At 40.2% G+C, this 18,168-nt stretch overlaps 1 protein-coding gene across 2 annotated transcripts in view; it reads left to right on the top strand.

Annotated features, from left to right (window-relative positions):
* LOC149300672 (E3 ubiquitin-protein ligase HECW1-like) overlaps window positions 1-18,168 on the top strand; it is a 76,504-nt gene that overhangs the window by 9,376 nt on the left and 48,960 nt on the right. For both annotated transcript variants that reach the window (XM_089484846.1, XM_089484845.1), the window contains exons 3-4: window positions 2,717-2,824; window positions 16,431-16,525. In XM_089484846.1, the coding sequence (XP_089340972.1) occupies window positions 2,717-2,824; window positions 16,431-16,525 (203 nt within the window). The remainder of the gene's footprint in view (window positions 1-2,716; window positions 2,825-16,430; window positions 16,526-18,168) is intronic.

Below are 18,168 nucleotides of genomic sequence, written 5' to 3'. Positions count from 1 at the left end.
GTAATTCTGACAGAAAGCATGATTATTCACAAAAGCTGGGGTTATCTAAGCACATACTACTCAGCCTTTAAATCTCTGAGGTTGATTCATCTACTTTCCAGTAACCCAATGTTGGTTAATACCCATGGCAGGCTGTAGGGTTTGTCTAGGTTTTAGACAATTCACCTCTTTTTTTGGTTTTGTGTGCATGCACCATGAACAGTCATCTATAATTAGGCTGTCCTTATGGGCAGTGAGGTTAATACAAAGTGGCCAACACAGCTATGAGCTGAAAAGAATAAGAGGAAGAAAGAAGTGTGCACTCATCTGTAACCGGAGTCCAAAAAAAGAAATAGCATTCAGTAAAGGAGTTAATGGAATCTGTAGGATGTTTGTTACTAAGAAACATTTCTCTACTTATCCTTTTAGTAAACATCAAAAAGGAAAGGGTGTGCTATTTATAGAAGGACCCAAGTCTTGCTGACAAATGATCAATATGCTTTTAGCTGGCAAGTAGAGATGGTTTTATAAATAAAGGAGTTGTAGGTCTTTATATTCCTATTTACTGTTCTACACACAAACGTTCCATGTTTTTGCTTATAGTTAAATACTGTATTTTGAACATTTATTCTTAGATAAGGGATTAAAGGAAAAATGTATTTGTATTAGCGTATTTGCTCGATTATAAGACGACCCTGATTATAAGACGACCCCCCAAAATCTAAATATTAATTTAGGAAAAAAAACAAAAAGCCTGAATATAAGACTACCCTATAGGAAAAAAAGTTTTACTAGTAAATATTAATTCATGTAAACAATATTTTCATATTTAATAAAAGCTATGATTGAGAAAAATATATATTTTTTTATTTCCTTTTATTTGCCAACCTGCCCCCCCAGTTATGCACATGTGCCCCCAGGGTTGCCACTCTGCCCCCAGAAATGCCTTATACCCCCTATTTGCCACTCTGCCCCATGATGTGCCTTTTAACCCTCTATATGCCACTCTGCCTCCAGAAATGTCTTATACCCTCCTATATGCCACTCTGCCCCATGATATGCCTTTTAATCCCCTATATGCCAGAGTGGCATATAGGGGGTTAAAAGGCATATCATGGGGAAGAGTGGCATATAGGGGGTTAAAAGGCATTTCTGGAGGTATATATATATATAACTGCTAACAGCAATCACACTCCTATCAAGCCAAGGCATGCTGGAACCTGGGGATGATAGGAGTCTGAGTACAGCCTCCCTATGCCATGCTACCACCACCACCCCCCTTAAACATCCATACTAACACACACTCATTCACAAACATTTAAATACTCATTCATTCCATTAATCACACATACTCAGAAACCCTCCCCCACTCCCTTACCTGAACTGCAGATCTCTCACTCGCAGACTTCTGCAGGGGCCCGGCTGTGCGAGCAACTTCTCTGGCCCCGCCCCCAGAGGAAGGAGGGGGGAGGCAGAGTTATGTGACACTCTACTAGCTTCCTGTTCTCCTGCTGCTCGCGACCAAAGCCCGGTAAGCAGCATGGCCCCAGCGGACATTTTCAGGTCTGATTAGAAGACGACCTCGATTATAAGACGAGGGGTATTTTTCAGAGCATTTGCTCTGAAAAACACCTCGTCTTATAATCGAGCAAATACGGTAATATTCTAATTTAATTTATTAATTTCTAGGCTGTATTTAAGTTTAATATGGATGTATTTCTTAAACTAGTTAGACCTTCAGTCTCGCTTTCTTTCTAAATGATGGGATGAGAGACAGAGAGACTGGGGACCAGGTCAGACCGAAGGGTGGGAGCAAGGGAGTTTATTTATTTTGAAGACCAGAGGGTTGGAGATGGTTAATAAGGTGATGAGAGAGAGAGACTGGGGACCAGGTCAGACCTAAGGTTGCGAGGATGGGACAGGGAGTTTAAGTTAAACTTTAAACTTTAAAACAATAGTGCGTGCTGTACCCAGACCAACAAATCAATTGACTAATCAATAATGAAAATCATTAAACTACTTTGCTTATAGATAATTTATACCATGTCTCACAACATTTCAATAAACAATGTAAAGAATGGACTTAAACAGCCACTTCACTATATGCTGTGTATATTGAAACTAAATTAACATTTTAAATTGATAACTGGTAGATTAAAATTGGTGATTATTAATCAACAAATGGAAGTTTGATTTTTTTCATGAGACTGATCGCTACATTTATGCCCCCTATGTGATTTGCCCTAAATACTATACTTGAGCTTTAAATACAACTAAATAAAAAAAATAAATAATCCTAAATTACCTAGTCCATGTTTCCTTATTTAAAGACTTACACCTTAATCAGTCCTTGGTCTGGTCTTAGATTCAGGATAGCCATATGTACATCCCATGCGTGTTTAAATTTCCTGTATTAGCCTTCACTGCTTCTGATGTAAAACTCTTCTATTTATGTATCAGAGAAAAACTTCCTTACATTACATCTAAACCCCTGACCTTCTAGTTTGTAGACTATGACCTCTTGTTGTAACATTTCTGCTCTTTGAAATAAACTTCTCTGTTGTTTGTTAAATCCCTTTTCTTCTTGTCTTCCCTAACCCATTACTGTGCACATAAATCTCTTATTGAAACAATTGAAACCGATGTAGAAAACAGTATTTTTGTTAAATGAGTGCAACTTATTGTGCTTCCTATGTTTTGGCTTTATAATTACTTCTTTTCTTTAACTTGTATGCAGATGAGGTGCTGTCAGAGAATTTCCTGGACTACAAGAACCGCGGTGTGAATGGATCACACAGAGGTCAAATTATTTGGAAGATTGATGCCAGCTCTTATTTTGTGGAATGTAAGTTTAACTGGGTGAAACTCACCCGTGTTGAATTTAAGATTTTTAATTTCATTCTTTGTATCCTATAAATAATTATTTTGGTTCCTCAAGATAAATCTAGAGTATGTGTATTTGCAATAAAATAATGGAATACTGAGAAAACTACAAGTAGTATGGATTTTTTAATAATAATAATAATAATAATGATTTTTTTCCTTTTCTGTGTATAGTATGATGGTACTTTGAGCTGCCATGTTTTGTTTCATTTGGGAATATGTTGGTTGTTGGCCAACAGTCAATGGAATCTGTTTTTATATTACAGTGAGACATCGTAGCCATTCTGTTTCTTTTGTGTTAATTTCTGCTACAATTAGGGAAATTAACATAGGTGTTTCCAGATTGTGTGATCTTCTATCAAGAATGTCACCAATTTGTTTTTCTCTCTTCAACCAAAATACTCTATGTGCATCAAAGCTTGTATCATCTGAATGCTTGCATGTAACATTTTTTCATTTTAACCCAAAATAAATGCAGTATACTGTAAAATCACATGTATAATACTCATGTTACCCTTTTGAGTACACTTACAGGGATTATACAAAATAATATGATTGCAAAGTAAATCATCCACTCATACCGTACATGAATGTGTATTGTGCCTACGACTGTACAGTAAATGTATTATTAGGAGACATAAAATTATTATGTATAAGAATAATTCATCATTATTCATAATAATGGTTTTAAGCCACAAGTGCACACAGCTTCAACTATATAGAGATGGCACATTCACTCAATGGATTTAATCACGCATTACCAAAATCAAAATACATGCACACTAACCAGCTAAAAAAAGAATGAAACAGTTTATGTTTCCATCCCTTCTTGCACTAGGAGACCCTCAAAGCTATATGCTGCTTCACGGCACAAGATGGGCTGCGGGGCAAACGCCAGGCACCATGCACTAGCCCGTGGCAGAGTCTCGTCATTGCTGGAGAGGGGCCCATGTTTATATCTTTTAGTAATACATGAAAATATATGTCATTATCTGTCTACATGCCCATAAATCTTGTGTTTCAGGATCCTAATGCTGCTCTCCTTATCCTGTCAACATCCCAACATCCTAGGTTCAAGGACATGTGCTCAGTCGCACTAGAACACTCTACATGACATCATTTTGATTTTTAAGCATGTAATAAAAAATTAACCCTTATGCCAACATGCCTTCATCAAATTATTAACCCTTTTGCGTCACAATTCTCTTCTGGGCACTACAATAAATAAGATGTGATTATTCATTCCAGGGACATTTCTGCCATTATAATGCATAAGATAACTATGTGGTCCCTTTACATTTTTATGGTGCAAACACAGTTCTCTCACAGTGTACTTTGCAATTAATTTTTAAGGGGCATTACTGACATTAAACCGTCCTTGTGATTGTGTTGATTAGTTGTGAGAAAAGCACAGGAAGTTTTGCCACCTTTTCCACAGATCTCAGCTTCTCTGAGGTAAATTAGTCACTTACCTTTAAAGTACCTCCAAATATCAAACTGATTAACGAATAAAAGGCATATACTATAGGTAGTTTTCATAAATGAATTTAATTAAACTAAAAACTATGGAGATGACATTTCTTCCGTTAATGGGCGGTTTTTCATGCACTGTTTCGCATCGTGATATCAACCTGCACATTATTATGGAATAGGTTATATACTTCTTTGAACCTTTATTCTAATGTAAGCCAGGAACTTACTTAACTGGTTAATCAAGTCATGTCTAATTTATGTCATTTCACCCTATTTCGCTACACCCCCTCTGCTACTTCCTTTGGGATTTGTCTTATCTTGCGTTTAGCCTATTTTGTCACAATAACTTTATTGCCTCAATAGCAAGGAATCTTATAAGCTTTTCAGCCTTGATATTATTCATTACAAAAAACATTTCCATTTGTAAATAGTCTTAACATGTAATTGCATCCTAATTACTTACTCTATTATTTGTTCTTTCTTTTAAAGTAGCAGATGAAATTGTAGTATTTTGTATTCAACGAAAGATGTGAGTCACGCGTTCCCTACCAATGATTATTCTTATCATGATCTCTTCTGATCTCCGCTGTGTTCATCTTTGCGTGAGAACATCATATCCCCTGCTTAAAACCCACGCTAGCAATAAAATGCAATAATTTACAAAGGCCCGTGTTACAGTTTTTGGAGATTTGTGTCCTATGTTGTAGAATATCAATTCAATTACCATTGACCCAGATTTTCAATGGCCGCATTCTTTAGATGGAAAATTAGGAAGGTCTGATGGTTTTGTCAGGCTTGTGACCAAACTTATATTATGGCTCTTTGTTGCCTTGGGACACAATACAGACTTGTCTCAAATAATGTTCTTCAGCTATCGAAGCAGTCCCAGTTTAGGGAAATTGCAGCTATATTTGTGTGTGAAACCGACTCCCCAGAAAGTCAGATGTAGCTCTATTTATTATATAAATATTTTTTTTAGTAAATACGAAATATACTTAGTTTTAAAAATACTAGGACATATGGATGAAAACTGCGATAAATTAAATAAATATTGTGGATGGCAAAGAAGAACTGTTTTCTAGTTTTAACATAACATAATGTTTTTAACAACTGCGTATTACTGTAAGTGTTCTAGCTCTGTTATCTTAGGCCATTCTACTAAACAAACACCCTGAATCCTCAGCATTCTGCCTTGTGTCCTTGCCATCTTGCACACCAGGCAAATGCCCAGTGGGCTGCTGACCAACATCATTTCATAAACACTCTACAGTTTGTGGCCTCCGGATAGATATGTCCAGCCACACGCTGCATGAGCACAAAAACGTAGCGTGCGGCCCCTCACATCCAGCCCTCAGCCACAACAACATGATAGTTCCAGTGCCGTCTCGTCTTCCCCAGTCCAGCCCTGCTTATGGTAAAGGATAAATAGCTCAGTCCTAAGCATGAGTTGACTAACAGTGCCATAAAGAATAAGCTCGGTGTTTGAGCAGGAAAATATCACTTGACTGACAACAATGACAGCCTTAAGGTCTGCAGATAAAGAAAGAAAATTAAATAAAACCAAGGTCTCTTCTATGCTACATTTGTAGTTTTTATCTCTAAACTGATGAAATTATATTGAAATTAAGACTAAAATCTTTCAGATAAGATATAATGTATTTTCACTCGCATTCCTTTAACTTTGAAGACTTAGATTTTTACTGTTTATTCTCAGGCCTATCTGAGTGTAAGGGATGTAGTAGTCCTCCACATTCTACATAGGTCTATGCCTCTTGTGCGTACTTTTTAATGCTGTTTTATCTTACCAGCTTCTATATGTCCCATCGTACTAGTGTCTATTCTACTACACATGCAGCTCCGATTACAAAAACCCTGCCTCATCCATTTTTCCTGCATACACAGGTGGTCCAATAAACGGGACATTAGCCTGGACAGATCATTTGTTGAGACCACACATGAAAATTCAGGACAGTTTGCAGCTATGCCCTTCATCCTACCCTGATTATACCAACTACCAGTAAATTGCATTAAAAGAATTCAGTTTGCCAATACCATAAATTCATGGTCCGTTGTAGAGAGGTATACATTATGAATATGCCATGGTAATAAACATCTTAGATTGCATTTATTTTCTCATCCATCTTGGATATTCCTCTTTCTATGTCAGGCAGAATGCTCCAGTGTAGAATTCAGATATTAATATTCATAATTCTATTGCACACCCTTTACCAGTTGGGAATACTACTAAATTAAAATGAAAGGGTGAGAGACAGTTAAGCAACCTGATTTTAGTGGCAAAAAATCACAACCCATTTTTATTATAATTTTAGAAATAATTTACTTTACAATAACTATTGATATATAGTAGCAGACGAACAAAAATCCCTAAGAAAGCAGATCTTTTGCTTTAACTATGAAACTCATCAAACATTCTAAGAAAAGAGGCACAAGTGGAGAAGTGGCAGGAGCGTTGTGATTTTAACTCTCTCACATCTCTATTTATTTTGAGGGGCAGACAGTAGCAAGTTCCTCCATGGTGAAGGGTTGAGCTGGCCCTATACAATGCAGAATTCAATGGATAGACCTCAAAGAGTGTTGTAGAGGGATTCTATTGAGAAATGCTATATATATATATATATATATATATATATATATGTTGATGTGCACATCATGTCCAGTGGGGCAAAAGAGTATTTAGTCAGCCACCAATTGTGCAAGTTCTCCCACTTACAAAGATGAGAGAGGCCTGTAATTTTCACCATAGGTACACTTCAACTATGAGAGACAGAATGAGACAACAAAGTCCATAAATCACATTCCTCCATGCAGATCTCCTCTAGAGCAGTGATGTTTTGGGGCTGTCGCTGGGCAACATGGACTTTCAACTCCCTCCAAAGGTTTTCTATGGGGTTGAGATCTGGAGACTGACTAGGCCACTCCAGGACCTTGAAATGCTTCTTACGAAGCCACTCCTTCGTTGCCCGGGCGGTATGTTTGTGATCAGCCACGTTTCATCTTCAATGCCCTTGCTGATGGAAGGAGGTTTTCACTCAAAATCTCACGATACATGGCCCCATTCATTCTTTCCTTTACACGGATCAGTCGTCCTGGTCACTTTGCAGAAAAACAGCCCCAAAGCATGATGTTTCCACCCACATGCTTCACCGTAGGTATGGTGTTCTTTGGATGCAACTCAGCATTCTTTCTCCTCCAAACACGACGAGTTGAGTTTCTACCAAAAAGTTCTACCTTGTTTTCATCTGACCATATGACATTCGTCCAATCCTCTTCTGCATCACCAAATGCTCTCTAGCAAACTTCAGACGGGCCCTGACATGTACTGGCTTAAGCAGGGGGACACTGTTACCTTGCCGGCGGTTCCTGTGTTGCCTCGAGCAGGGGAGCCGAGATGCAGCCCGCGCGTTCAGCCCCCTGCTCGTTCCGTTCGCGGGAAGACGCGGTTAGGTCCGTCCGACCGCTAGACGCGCGCCCCCGCGTAGATCAGAGGATCTAGACGGGACGCGCATCTCAACGTCATGCGCGAACGGCTATCTCATGAATATTCATGCCGCGTCTTAAAGGGGTATTTATCTTTTTTCCTCCTCCCCCTAATTTAGGGGGTAGGAGGATCCTGGAGCAAGAGGGATATTTAAACCCTCAGTCTGCATGTATCCCTTGCCTGTGATAGTACCTTTATTGCCTTCACTAGCGTTCCAGAACCTTGTTTGCCTATTCGTTGCCCGAACTCTGCTTGAACCTGACCACCCATTGTATGCTGCCTGCCCTGACCTCTGCTCATGACCCCGACTATCCGTTGTTTGCTGCCTGTCCTGACCTCTGCTTGTGGCCCCGACTATCCGTTGTTTGCTGCCTGTCCTGACTTCTGCTCGTGACCCCGACTATCCGATTGCCTGCTCCTAGTACCATCTGTTGTTCCTGCATTGCTCGTCATCACCGCTTAGGGGCGCCTTTCTTTGTACTGCAGCGTGGATCCACAGCCTGAACCGCCGTTTGTGACAGTATCACAGACCTGCAATATGGATCCCGCAGACATGGCAAGGATGTCCAACCGACAAGACAGACAGGATCAAGTTCTAGCCGCTCATGCTTCTCAACTCCAATCCTTGGAACGGAAGTTAGACGATGTTGCAGACCTTCTAAGATCTATGGCCACGAATTTGTCTCCGTCCATCTCACAAGGGGCATCATCTGATTCTGCTCCTCCTGTTCCGGGGCCAAGTACTTTTGTTCCAGCACCCAAGATGCCACTACCTGACAAATTTTATGGTGATCCTCAAGAGTGTCGTGGGTTCCTAAATCAGTGCGCCTTACATTTCCGGGCACATCCTCATACTTTCTCCTCTCATTGCAACAGAGTGACTTTTATTATAAACTTATTAAAAGGAGAAGCATTGGCGTGGGCATCACCTCTACTAGAACAGAGCTCACCCATTTTGGAAGACGCGGACGCCTTCATCGCATCATTTCGTGCTGTGTTTGATGCTCCTGGGAGACGTGAAGCTGCTGAATCCATCCTAATGGAACTTCAACAGGGCAGGAGAACTGTGGCCCAGTACGCCGTTTAATTTCGTGCTTTAGCGTATGAGACAGACTGGAATGTCAGCGCCCTGAAATCTGCCTTTCGCAGGGGTTTGAACAAATCAATAAAGGATGCACTCACCTACCGTGAAATACCCCTCGATCTGGAGAATCTGATCGCTCTATGTCTACGTTTGGAGGCCAGAGGTCAGGAGAGAAAATTTGAACGTGACAGAGAACACGACCGTAGGCCACGTCAATTTAGGCCTTGGACGTGACCTCCCACTCCTGCACCTTCTGAACCTGCGGCTGCTGTGGATGAACCTATGGAGATCGGTCCTGTGCTTCATTTATCCGTAGATCTTTGGGACTATGTTTATATTGCGGACAAAAAGGACATTTAATTTTTGCTTGCCCTAGAAAATCGGGAAACGCCAGAACTTAGTGGACGCCGGAGGTGCTTCACTAAGTGCTACTGTTGCTTCACCTCCTCAGTCACCAAGACTTTTGGTTCCCATCAAGCTGCAGTGGACAGGCCACCAAGTGGCCACCCAAGCTTTCATTGATTCGGGTGCGGCTGGAAATTTTATAGACAAGGGTTGGGCCCTGGAACATAGAATTCCCTTACAGCCCAGGACTCAGAAAACCTCTATCACTGCATTAGACGGATCTCCTCTAGGAACCGGGATTGTGTCCCTCCAAATGAGACTATTGGTGCCATCATTGGGATACTCCATTCTGAAGAAATACGATTTGATGTATTATCCAGTCCTCATATTCCAATCATCCTAGGAATGTCGTGGTTACAACAACATAATCCCAGCATAGACTGGATAGAAGGACAGATTCTGGCGTGGAGTAAAGAATGCTTAAAGAACTGTTGTAGCACTCCTACTAAATTAAATCTAATGCTCGAAGTACCTGCTCAGGATCCACGTCATCTTGTACCCCCTCAGTATTGGGAGTATTTAGATGTTTTTTCAAAAAGAAAAGCAGAAACCTTACCTCCTCATCGGGCATATGACTGTACGATACAATTGCTACCTGGCACCAATCCACCTAAGGGAATCAAGCCTTGGCCCAGTACATAGAAGAAACTTTACAGAAAGGGTTCATCAGACCTTCCGCGTCACCAGCAGGAGCAGGCTTCTTTTTTATTTCCAAGAAAGATGGATCCTTTGCGTCCATGCATTGATTACAGGGGTTTGAATAAGTTAACCATAAAAAATAAGTATCCGCTTCCCCTCATTACAGAACTTTATGATCAGCTGAAAGACGCCACTATTTTCACTAAACTTTATCTGCGAGGGGCCTACAATCTGATTAGAATCCAAGAGGGGGACGAATGGAAGACGGCGTTCAATACAAGATACGGACATTATGAATATCTTGTGATGCCTTTTGGGCTATGCAATGCCCCGGTCGTGTTCCAGAGCTTCGTGAACTATATTTTCCGCGACATGTTGTTATCACATGTTATGGTCTACCTCGATGACATTCTAATTTATTCTAAAGATTTGGAAGAGCATCGGCAACATGTTAGCCAGGTGCTACAAAGATTAAGAGAACATTCCCTATTTGCCAAAGTCGAAAAGTGCGAGTTTGAGTGCGACAAGGTGAAGTTTTTGGGATATATTATTTCTGCTGGGCAGCTGGAGATGGATCCTGGCAACATAACGGCCATCCAAGATTGGGAGGAACCTTCTGACATTAAGGGCATTCAACGTTTCGTAGGGTTCGCCAATTATTATCGTCGCTTTATTCGGAATTTTTCCCAGATCATCGCTCCCATAATTGCACTCACTCGGAAGGGATCGAATCCAAAGTCTTGGACCCCTGAAGCTCGAAATGCTTTTGAAAGATTAAAGTTGGCCTTTACTACAGTCCCTATCCTACAACGTCCTAATCCAGACTTACCGTTTACCCTGGAAGTTGATGCGTCAGAGACCGGGGCTGGGGCCATTCTATCTCAGAGAGACCAAATTTCTAATCGTCTACATCCCTGTTCCTATTTTTCTAAGGCTTTCTCGTCAGCTGAGCAAAATTACGATATAGGGAACCCGGAGTTGCTGGCTATTAAATTAGCGTTAGAGGAATGGCGACATCTGCTTGAGGGGACCGAAATTCCCATTACCATTCTTACAGACCATAAAAACTTGGTGTACATAGAAAAGGCCAAAAGACTCAATCCACGTCAGGCTCGTTGGGCATTATTCTTTACACGGTTTAATTTCATCATTTCCTTTCGGCCGGGTTCAAAAAATACGAAGGCTGATGCGCTGTCCAGAAGACATGAGGGGCCTAATGTGGAAACTTCAGTCGAACAGATAATCCCTCCTACGAAATGAATTGCCACGATACACAGCACTCTCTTGTGGCACATCTCTAAATCACAGACACCCCGTCCCAGAGGACAAATTCCTCCGCCTGGGAGACTGTATGTGCAACCCCGTTTCCGTAAAGCCGTTTTATCCTGGGGTCATGCCTCTCCGGTAGCGGGGCACCGGGGAACTCGGAACGTTAAATTTCTTCTGCAGAAGAATTTCTGGTGGCCTACTATGATATGTGACATATCTGAATTTGTGCAAGCATGTACTATTTGCGGTCACAATAAAACCCCTCATACCAGACCGGCAGGGTTATTATGTCCGTTGCCTGTTCCAGATCGGCCATGGCAACACGTAGCCATGGATTTTGTCACAGACCTTCCTCCTTCTCAAGGCCATACGACTATTTTAGTAGTGGTTGATTTATTCAGCAAACAAGCACATTTTATCGCTCTAGCTAAACTTCCATCTGCTAGTACCTTAGCAGACACCTTCATGAGAGAGATCATAAGACTACATGGAGTTCCGCAAATAATCATTTCTGACCGAGGTTCACAATTTATCTCGAAATTCTGGAGAGCGATGTGTAAATTTATGGGAATTGAGTTGCACTTTTCATCATCCCATCATCCACAATCTAATGGGCAAGCTGAGAGAACTAATCAAGTACTTAAGCAATATCTTAGAATGTACGTCTCTGAGGATCAGTCCGATTGGTCTACGCTTTTGCATCTTGCGGAATGGTCCTACAATTGCTCTTATCACAAATCACTACAGATGTCCCCATTCAAGGCGGTTCACAGTTATGAACGGGCACTCTGGCCTGAAGACACCAGTACTACGGGGGTACCTGCAGCTGAAGCTCAATTTCAAGTTTTACGTGACCATTGGGCACTTATTTCGGAACAGTTAAAGCAGACTAATATTTTGCAGAAGAAAACCGCTGATAAGTCTCGTTCCAAAGGGCCGGTGCTCAACCCGGGAGACTATGTGTGGCTTTCCACGAAATATCTTCCCCTCCAGCAAGCCGCCAGAACCTTAGGACCTAAATATATTGGTCCATATAAAATTAAAACAAAGATTAATGAAGTTACTTATTCACTAGTTCTGCCTAAAACACTGTGCATTAATAATGCGTTTCATATTTCTTTATTAAAACCAGTGATTAGAAATCAATTTTCCTCCACGGTTCGTACTCCTGATCCCGTAGTTGTCCAAGGTGAAGAAGAATACGAAGTCCAAACCATCTTAGACTCTAGAAAGAAACAGGGGAGACTGCAATACTTTATTAGATGGAAGGGATACGGTCCTGAGGAGAGTTCCTGGATCCCATCATCTGATGTCCATGCTCCAGCCAAGATTCGTTCCTTTCATAGTAAATTTCCACAGAAACCGGCTCCTGATCGCCAGGATGGCTCTTGTAGACAGGGGGGTACTGTTACCTTGCCGGCGGTTCCTGTGTTACCTCGAGCAGGGGAGCCGAGACGCAGCCCGCGCGTTCAGCCCCCTGCTCGTTCCGTTCGCGGGAAGACGCGGTGAGGTCCGTCCGACCGCTAGACGCGCGCCCCCGTGTGGATCAGAGGATCTAGACGGGACGCGTGTCTCAACGTCATGCGCGAACGGCTATCTCATGAATATTCATGCCGCGTCTTAAAGGGGTATTTATCTTTTTTCCTCCTCCCCCTAATTTAGGGGGTAGGAGGATCCTGGAGCAAGAGGGATATTTAAACCCTCAGTCTGCATGTATCCCTTGCCTGTGATAGTGCCTTTATTGCCTTCACTAGCGTTCCAGAACCTTGTTTGCCTATTCGTTGCCCGAACTCTGCTTGAACCTGACCACCCATTGTATGCTGCCTGCCCTGACCTCTGCTCGTGACCCCGACTATCCATTGTTTGCTGCCTGTCCTGACCTCTGCTCGTGACCCCAACTATCCGTTGTTTGCTGCCTGTCCTGACTTCTGCTCGTGACCCCGACTATCCGATTGCCTGCTCCTAGTACCATCTGTTGTTCCTGCATTGCTCGTCATCACCGCTTGGGGGCGCCTTTCTTTGTACTGCAGCGTGGATCCACAGCCTGAACCGCCGTTAGTGACAGACACGTCTGGCACTGCATGATTTGAGTAGCTGGCGGCGTAGTGTGTTACTGATGGTAGCCTTTGTTACTTTGGTCCCAGCTCTCTGCAGGTCATTCACTAGTTCCCCCCGTGTGGTTCTGGGATTTTTGCTCACCGTTCTTGTGATCATTTTGACACCACGGGGTGAGATCTTGCGTGGAGCCCCAGATTGAGGGAGATTATCAGTGGTCCTGTATGTCTTCCATTTTCGAATAATTGCTCCCACAGTTGATTTCTTCACACCAAGCTGCTTGCCTATTTCCGATTCAGTCTTCCCAGCCTGGTGCAGGTCTACAATTTTGTTTCTGGTGTCCTTTGACAGCTCTTTGGTCTTGGCCATAGTGGGGTTTGTGTGTCTTTTATACCGATAACAAGTTCAAACAGGTGTCATTAATACAGGTAACGAGTGGAGGACAGAGGAGACTCTTAAAGAAGATGTTACAGGTCTGTGAGAGCCAGATATCTTGCTTGTTTGTAGCTGACCAAATACTTATTTTACCGAGGAATTAACCAATGAATTCATTAGAAATCCTACAATTCTGTCTCTCATAGTTGAAGTGTACCTATGGTGAAAATTACAGACCTCTCTCATCTTTTTAAGTGGGAGAACTTGCACAATTGGTGGCTGACTAAATACTTTTTTGCCCCACTGTATATCACACTTAACCAGATGGCATGTTGCACTTCATTGGTATGTAACTCTTTAGAGGACTCTAATTTGCACTCTTACAATCTATGTAAAAGGGATGGACCATGAACAGCATCAACAATATCTTTGCTCAGAGGTAAAGCAGATTAGCCCTGACAGTTAACCCTAATTTGATTATTCTTTACAGTAAAATAACATGTTGAGACTTAATGTTTTGTTGTTAACAGAATGTGTTAGATCCATAGAAACGTTCTCTTTCAAAGGAAATTCAGTTATATATTTTCATTTGCTATCTTGAACATCAAAGAAGTAAAGAAGATTTGATGTGCTTTTACATAACATCTCCTGCAGGCATTATGACGTTTTTTTCTCCTATAATACATAAATAATGCGGAATTACTGCTGTGAAAGGTCTGAAATGAAACTCGGGCATTTAAGGCAAAAATCTTAATGATATGAATAATATTACAGAGCCTACTTATTTTTTAACTAGGTGAGGAAAGGTATAAGGCTATCATTAATACAAGATAAGAGTAAGGATCAATTCTTAAGAAAATTAGTAGACTAAATGGTCCTTACCTGCCATCAAATTATGTTTCTATGGCTATATATGGTTTCTTTTGAAAAAGAAATAATCTTAGGGTCTTGGGGTGAATGTGCAGATCCTCACAGTCACAGTCTGGATATGACTACATGTTGTACTTTGATTAATGCATATTTGAGAATCCAAATTATAATGTCTTTCTCTGTTCCCTGCTTTAATAAAACCTCCTTCTGACAATTATTGTTATTGGAACCATTTGGTTGCTACCAGGGACATATTTACATACAACATCATGTCACAGTCTTCCACCTCTGAAGGATGAGCATTGCAGGGTAAGAATGCTATGTAAGCTCCGCCGCTAGGCACAGACCTTCATAGTGCATTTGGGCTGGTTACAATAGGTATATCTAATCTCCCTAATCGACTTACTCCAAGTTGGCCCATTCCTTAATAGTTGGCCCATTCCATAATGTGACAACTGGTTGTTACCATAATCAAGTCACGTCGGTAGAATTTTTGGAATGTCTTCAGGTAGGATAACTCGATTTGACCATGGAAAACCTGGATTCAAAACAGTTTGAAAAAGATGGTGGCCTGCAGGGAGCTTGTAGTGTTACAGGAAAGTTAGAAAAGGAAAAGAAAGAATAATAAGAGAGCTTATGCTCTTTGTCTATTTTTTGATTACAATTCATTTTGTTCTCAAAATAAATAATAAAATGTCTTTGTGACAATTCTGACCTCAATCAGCACAGCTGCACTTCTCTGCAATGCCACAGAGTTTTCATTTCAGCCGCATAAATATTAAAAAGAAAGGAAAGCTTCTGTGAAATCTCATCTTTGTTAGAAAAGCTTAACCCAAACAGAGATATCCTCTAAGAATCGGATTTGGATTAAATTTAAAGGCAAATTCAATATCACAAAGTTGGGATTTTAAGAACCAACTTTTCACGGTGTCCTTATAACATTGTTAACTGAGTGCAGGAAGATTGAGGGAGGTTTCTTTAGGACAAGAAAAAGTTTTTCTGGCCTTAAGCAAAAATATACTCATCAGCGCTGCAATAGTTGCCTGAAAACTATATTTAATTTACTGTTTCTTATATATGCATTTAACATGTTTTTTTTGGTAAACCCTGGATAGTGTGCCTCCAATATCTAATAGTAAATTTGAATAGACTTTGGGCACAGTGAGCAGTAAAAAATAAGAGCACTCACCCTCACCCTCACGTCTGCCCTAAAAAACTTATTTTTGCATAGAGTAATCTTACTAAAAGGTTTCCTCATCTCATTCTGAATAGTAGGCATTATGTAAAATAATTGATGCTGGTACAAACTTTATACTACCTTAGAAACCAATGGTATGTTCCTGCTGGTCATATCATCCCCTACCTTCCAGCATTTGAAATTGTTTTAGAGGGTATGGTTAGTGAGGATGTCTTCTTTAATGTGATAAGACTTATGGATAGCCATTTATTTATATTATAAACCAAATTTTTTACTGTTTCTATATTTTCAACTTTAAGGTTTCTACAATACTGAACATGAATTATTATTTATTTCAAAACAAATTGCATAACAAATTACATCAAAAACAAATTACATCACTTTTCACCAGGGTGAAAACTCTTATAATAACCTGCAAGGGCAGCCGGCTTGCCAGACAGAACTAGTCACGACACGCTAAGACACGACCAATTACTATTCCTCTCGACTTCACCAACAAAAATATAACAGTGCGGAAACTTTTTGAACGTCCCTGACACAATATTAAAATAGGTCATCTTAATAATAGTAAAATAGATACATTCAGAAATCTGATTTACAAAACATTTGTATTATCTACATGTAAGCAGTTATTTAGAATCTGACGTTGCCTTATTAATAAATGTCAATAATTAATTAACAATATAGCTTCTTTCTTGCAGCTGAAACGAAGATCTGTTTTAAGTACTACCACGGAGTGAGTGGAGCTCTGCGGGCTACAACACCAAGCGTCACTGTGAAAAACCCATCCGCACCAGTAAGTCATGTCTCCAGGCATTGCTTTGATGTTCTTCTTTGCAGTAGCATTAATTAGGAAGCACAGCCAGAATTTCTTGCGTAATCTACAAAGCTTCAATGAGTTCCTGGTTCGTATCATCACATTTTGTATAATCCTGGCCTGAAGAGGCCAAGGAATGTTCCTACTGTTGCTTGGATGTACGTATGTTGGCTGTGGTAGTTAATAGTGAAACATATGGAATAAACAATCTGTGTTACCAGACCTAAGACACTAGGTAGTGAGGCTGTAGACTACTATAATTTCATAGTTTAACCCTCCTAATGCTAGGTAAACCTATTATTGTTTTGAGAGCTATACGTTATGTAAACCAGTTAAATATTTGCCTGACACGCTTTATTAACCGTTGAGAATTTTGAGGATTTTTGAAAATGCTGTATTTGAAATTACCACCTTTTTGAAAAAAAAATCTGTTTTTTTTATCGCATGTACTGAGTTAAAATTCATGTTTATGATAAAAATATTTAAAAAAGTAGGGATTTTCTCTAGCTAAATCCGTTTATGCTAAAAAAAAAAAGTAAGGATTTTCTCTAGCTAAATCCATTTTTATGCACTGATTAGTCTCATCGGACACTAAAACATCAAGAGACTTGGGTTGTGTTCTACTTGAAATGTGTAGTGATTTATACAACAATGTTGAAGAAGCTACAATGCTCTCCATCCTGGTGAAATGATGAGCATGACTATAGAACGGGACCTGTGTCACTCTTCTTTATTGGCTCCTTATGATTTCACTCCAGGCCACTCAACATAATTGGTATGACTTCATCAACTGCAGGGAATCCTCGAGAAGAGCATTGTAGGTAATTCTCAAAAGATACAGCTGGCTCAGCTGGTCTTCATCTGGGATATTGTTTGCTAAGTAGAGACATTATATCATCACTAAGCCTGTTTGGTGATTTTCTGTTTTATTTTTTTCCTCAAGCACTGCAAGATACCATAAGTGCAAGGATTACATTATTTCATTATTGTAACAATGATCTGTCAATGCCATTTACTGGATCTTGCTAACAAAAAAACGATTCGTATGTTATGGGTAATTGCTGTTTATGTGGTCTTTTGGGAAATCTAGAGGTCTCCATGATAATAATCACTGCTGACTCTTATTTTTAAATGCACTATTAAACATGGGGCCATCTACATGGGGCCATTTGTACGTGGTTGGACAACTTATCTTTTTAGGCAATTATTTAAGTACGGTAACATCAGGACAGAATGTGGATATGTGAATCCTTATCCAGTTACTTAGCCTCGTTAGAAAAGAGGATAACTATTTTTAACTATGTATAATATAAGAATAATATTTAGTAAAGTTAAGTAAAGAATTATGATACTGATTGTGGCATTTAAACTTTTTTGAAGTATAGTTTTTCTGTAGGCTGTAATATTTGTAAGTAAGGTTGCCATATTGGCCATTTATTTATGAACAGATCAAAACTTTAATTGCTGCTGGCTACCACATATAATGCTTCCCTGCAGTATATAGCAGTCTACTTTTGGATTCCTATGAACATCAAATTCATCTATTCATGAAAAAGAGAAGGGGCTGCAATGAAACAAACAAAAGCAAATGAGAAACCTCCTAATATTTGTTATCCATCTGT

Source organism: Sceloporus occidentalis, unplaced genomic scaffold (genome assembly GCF_023333645.1).
Source record: "Sceloporus occidentalis isolate IW3139 unplaced genomic scaffold, rSceOcc1.0.p SCAF_23, whole genome shotgun sequence".
In the NCBI taxonomy this organism is placed as follows: Eukaryota; Metazoa; Chordata; class Lepidosauria; order Squamata; family Phrynosomatidae; genus Sceloporus; species Sceloporus occidentalis.
This window is presented reverse-complemented; position numbering and strand designations above follow the sequence as displayed.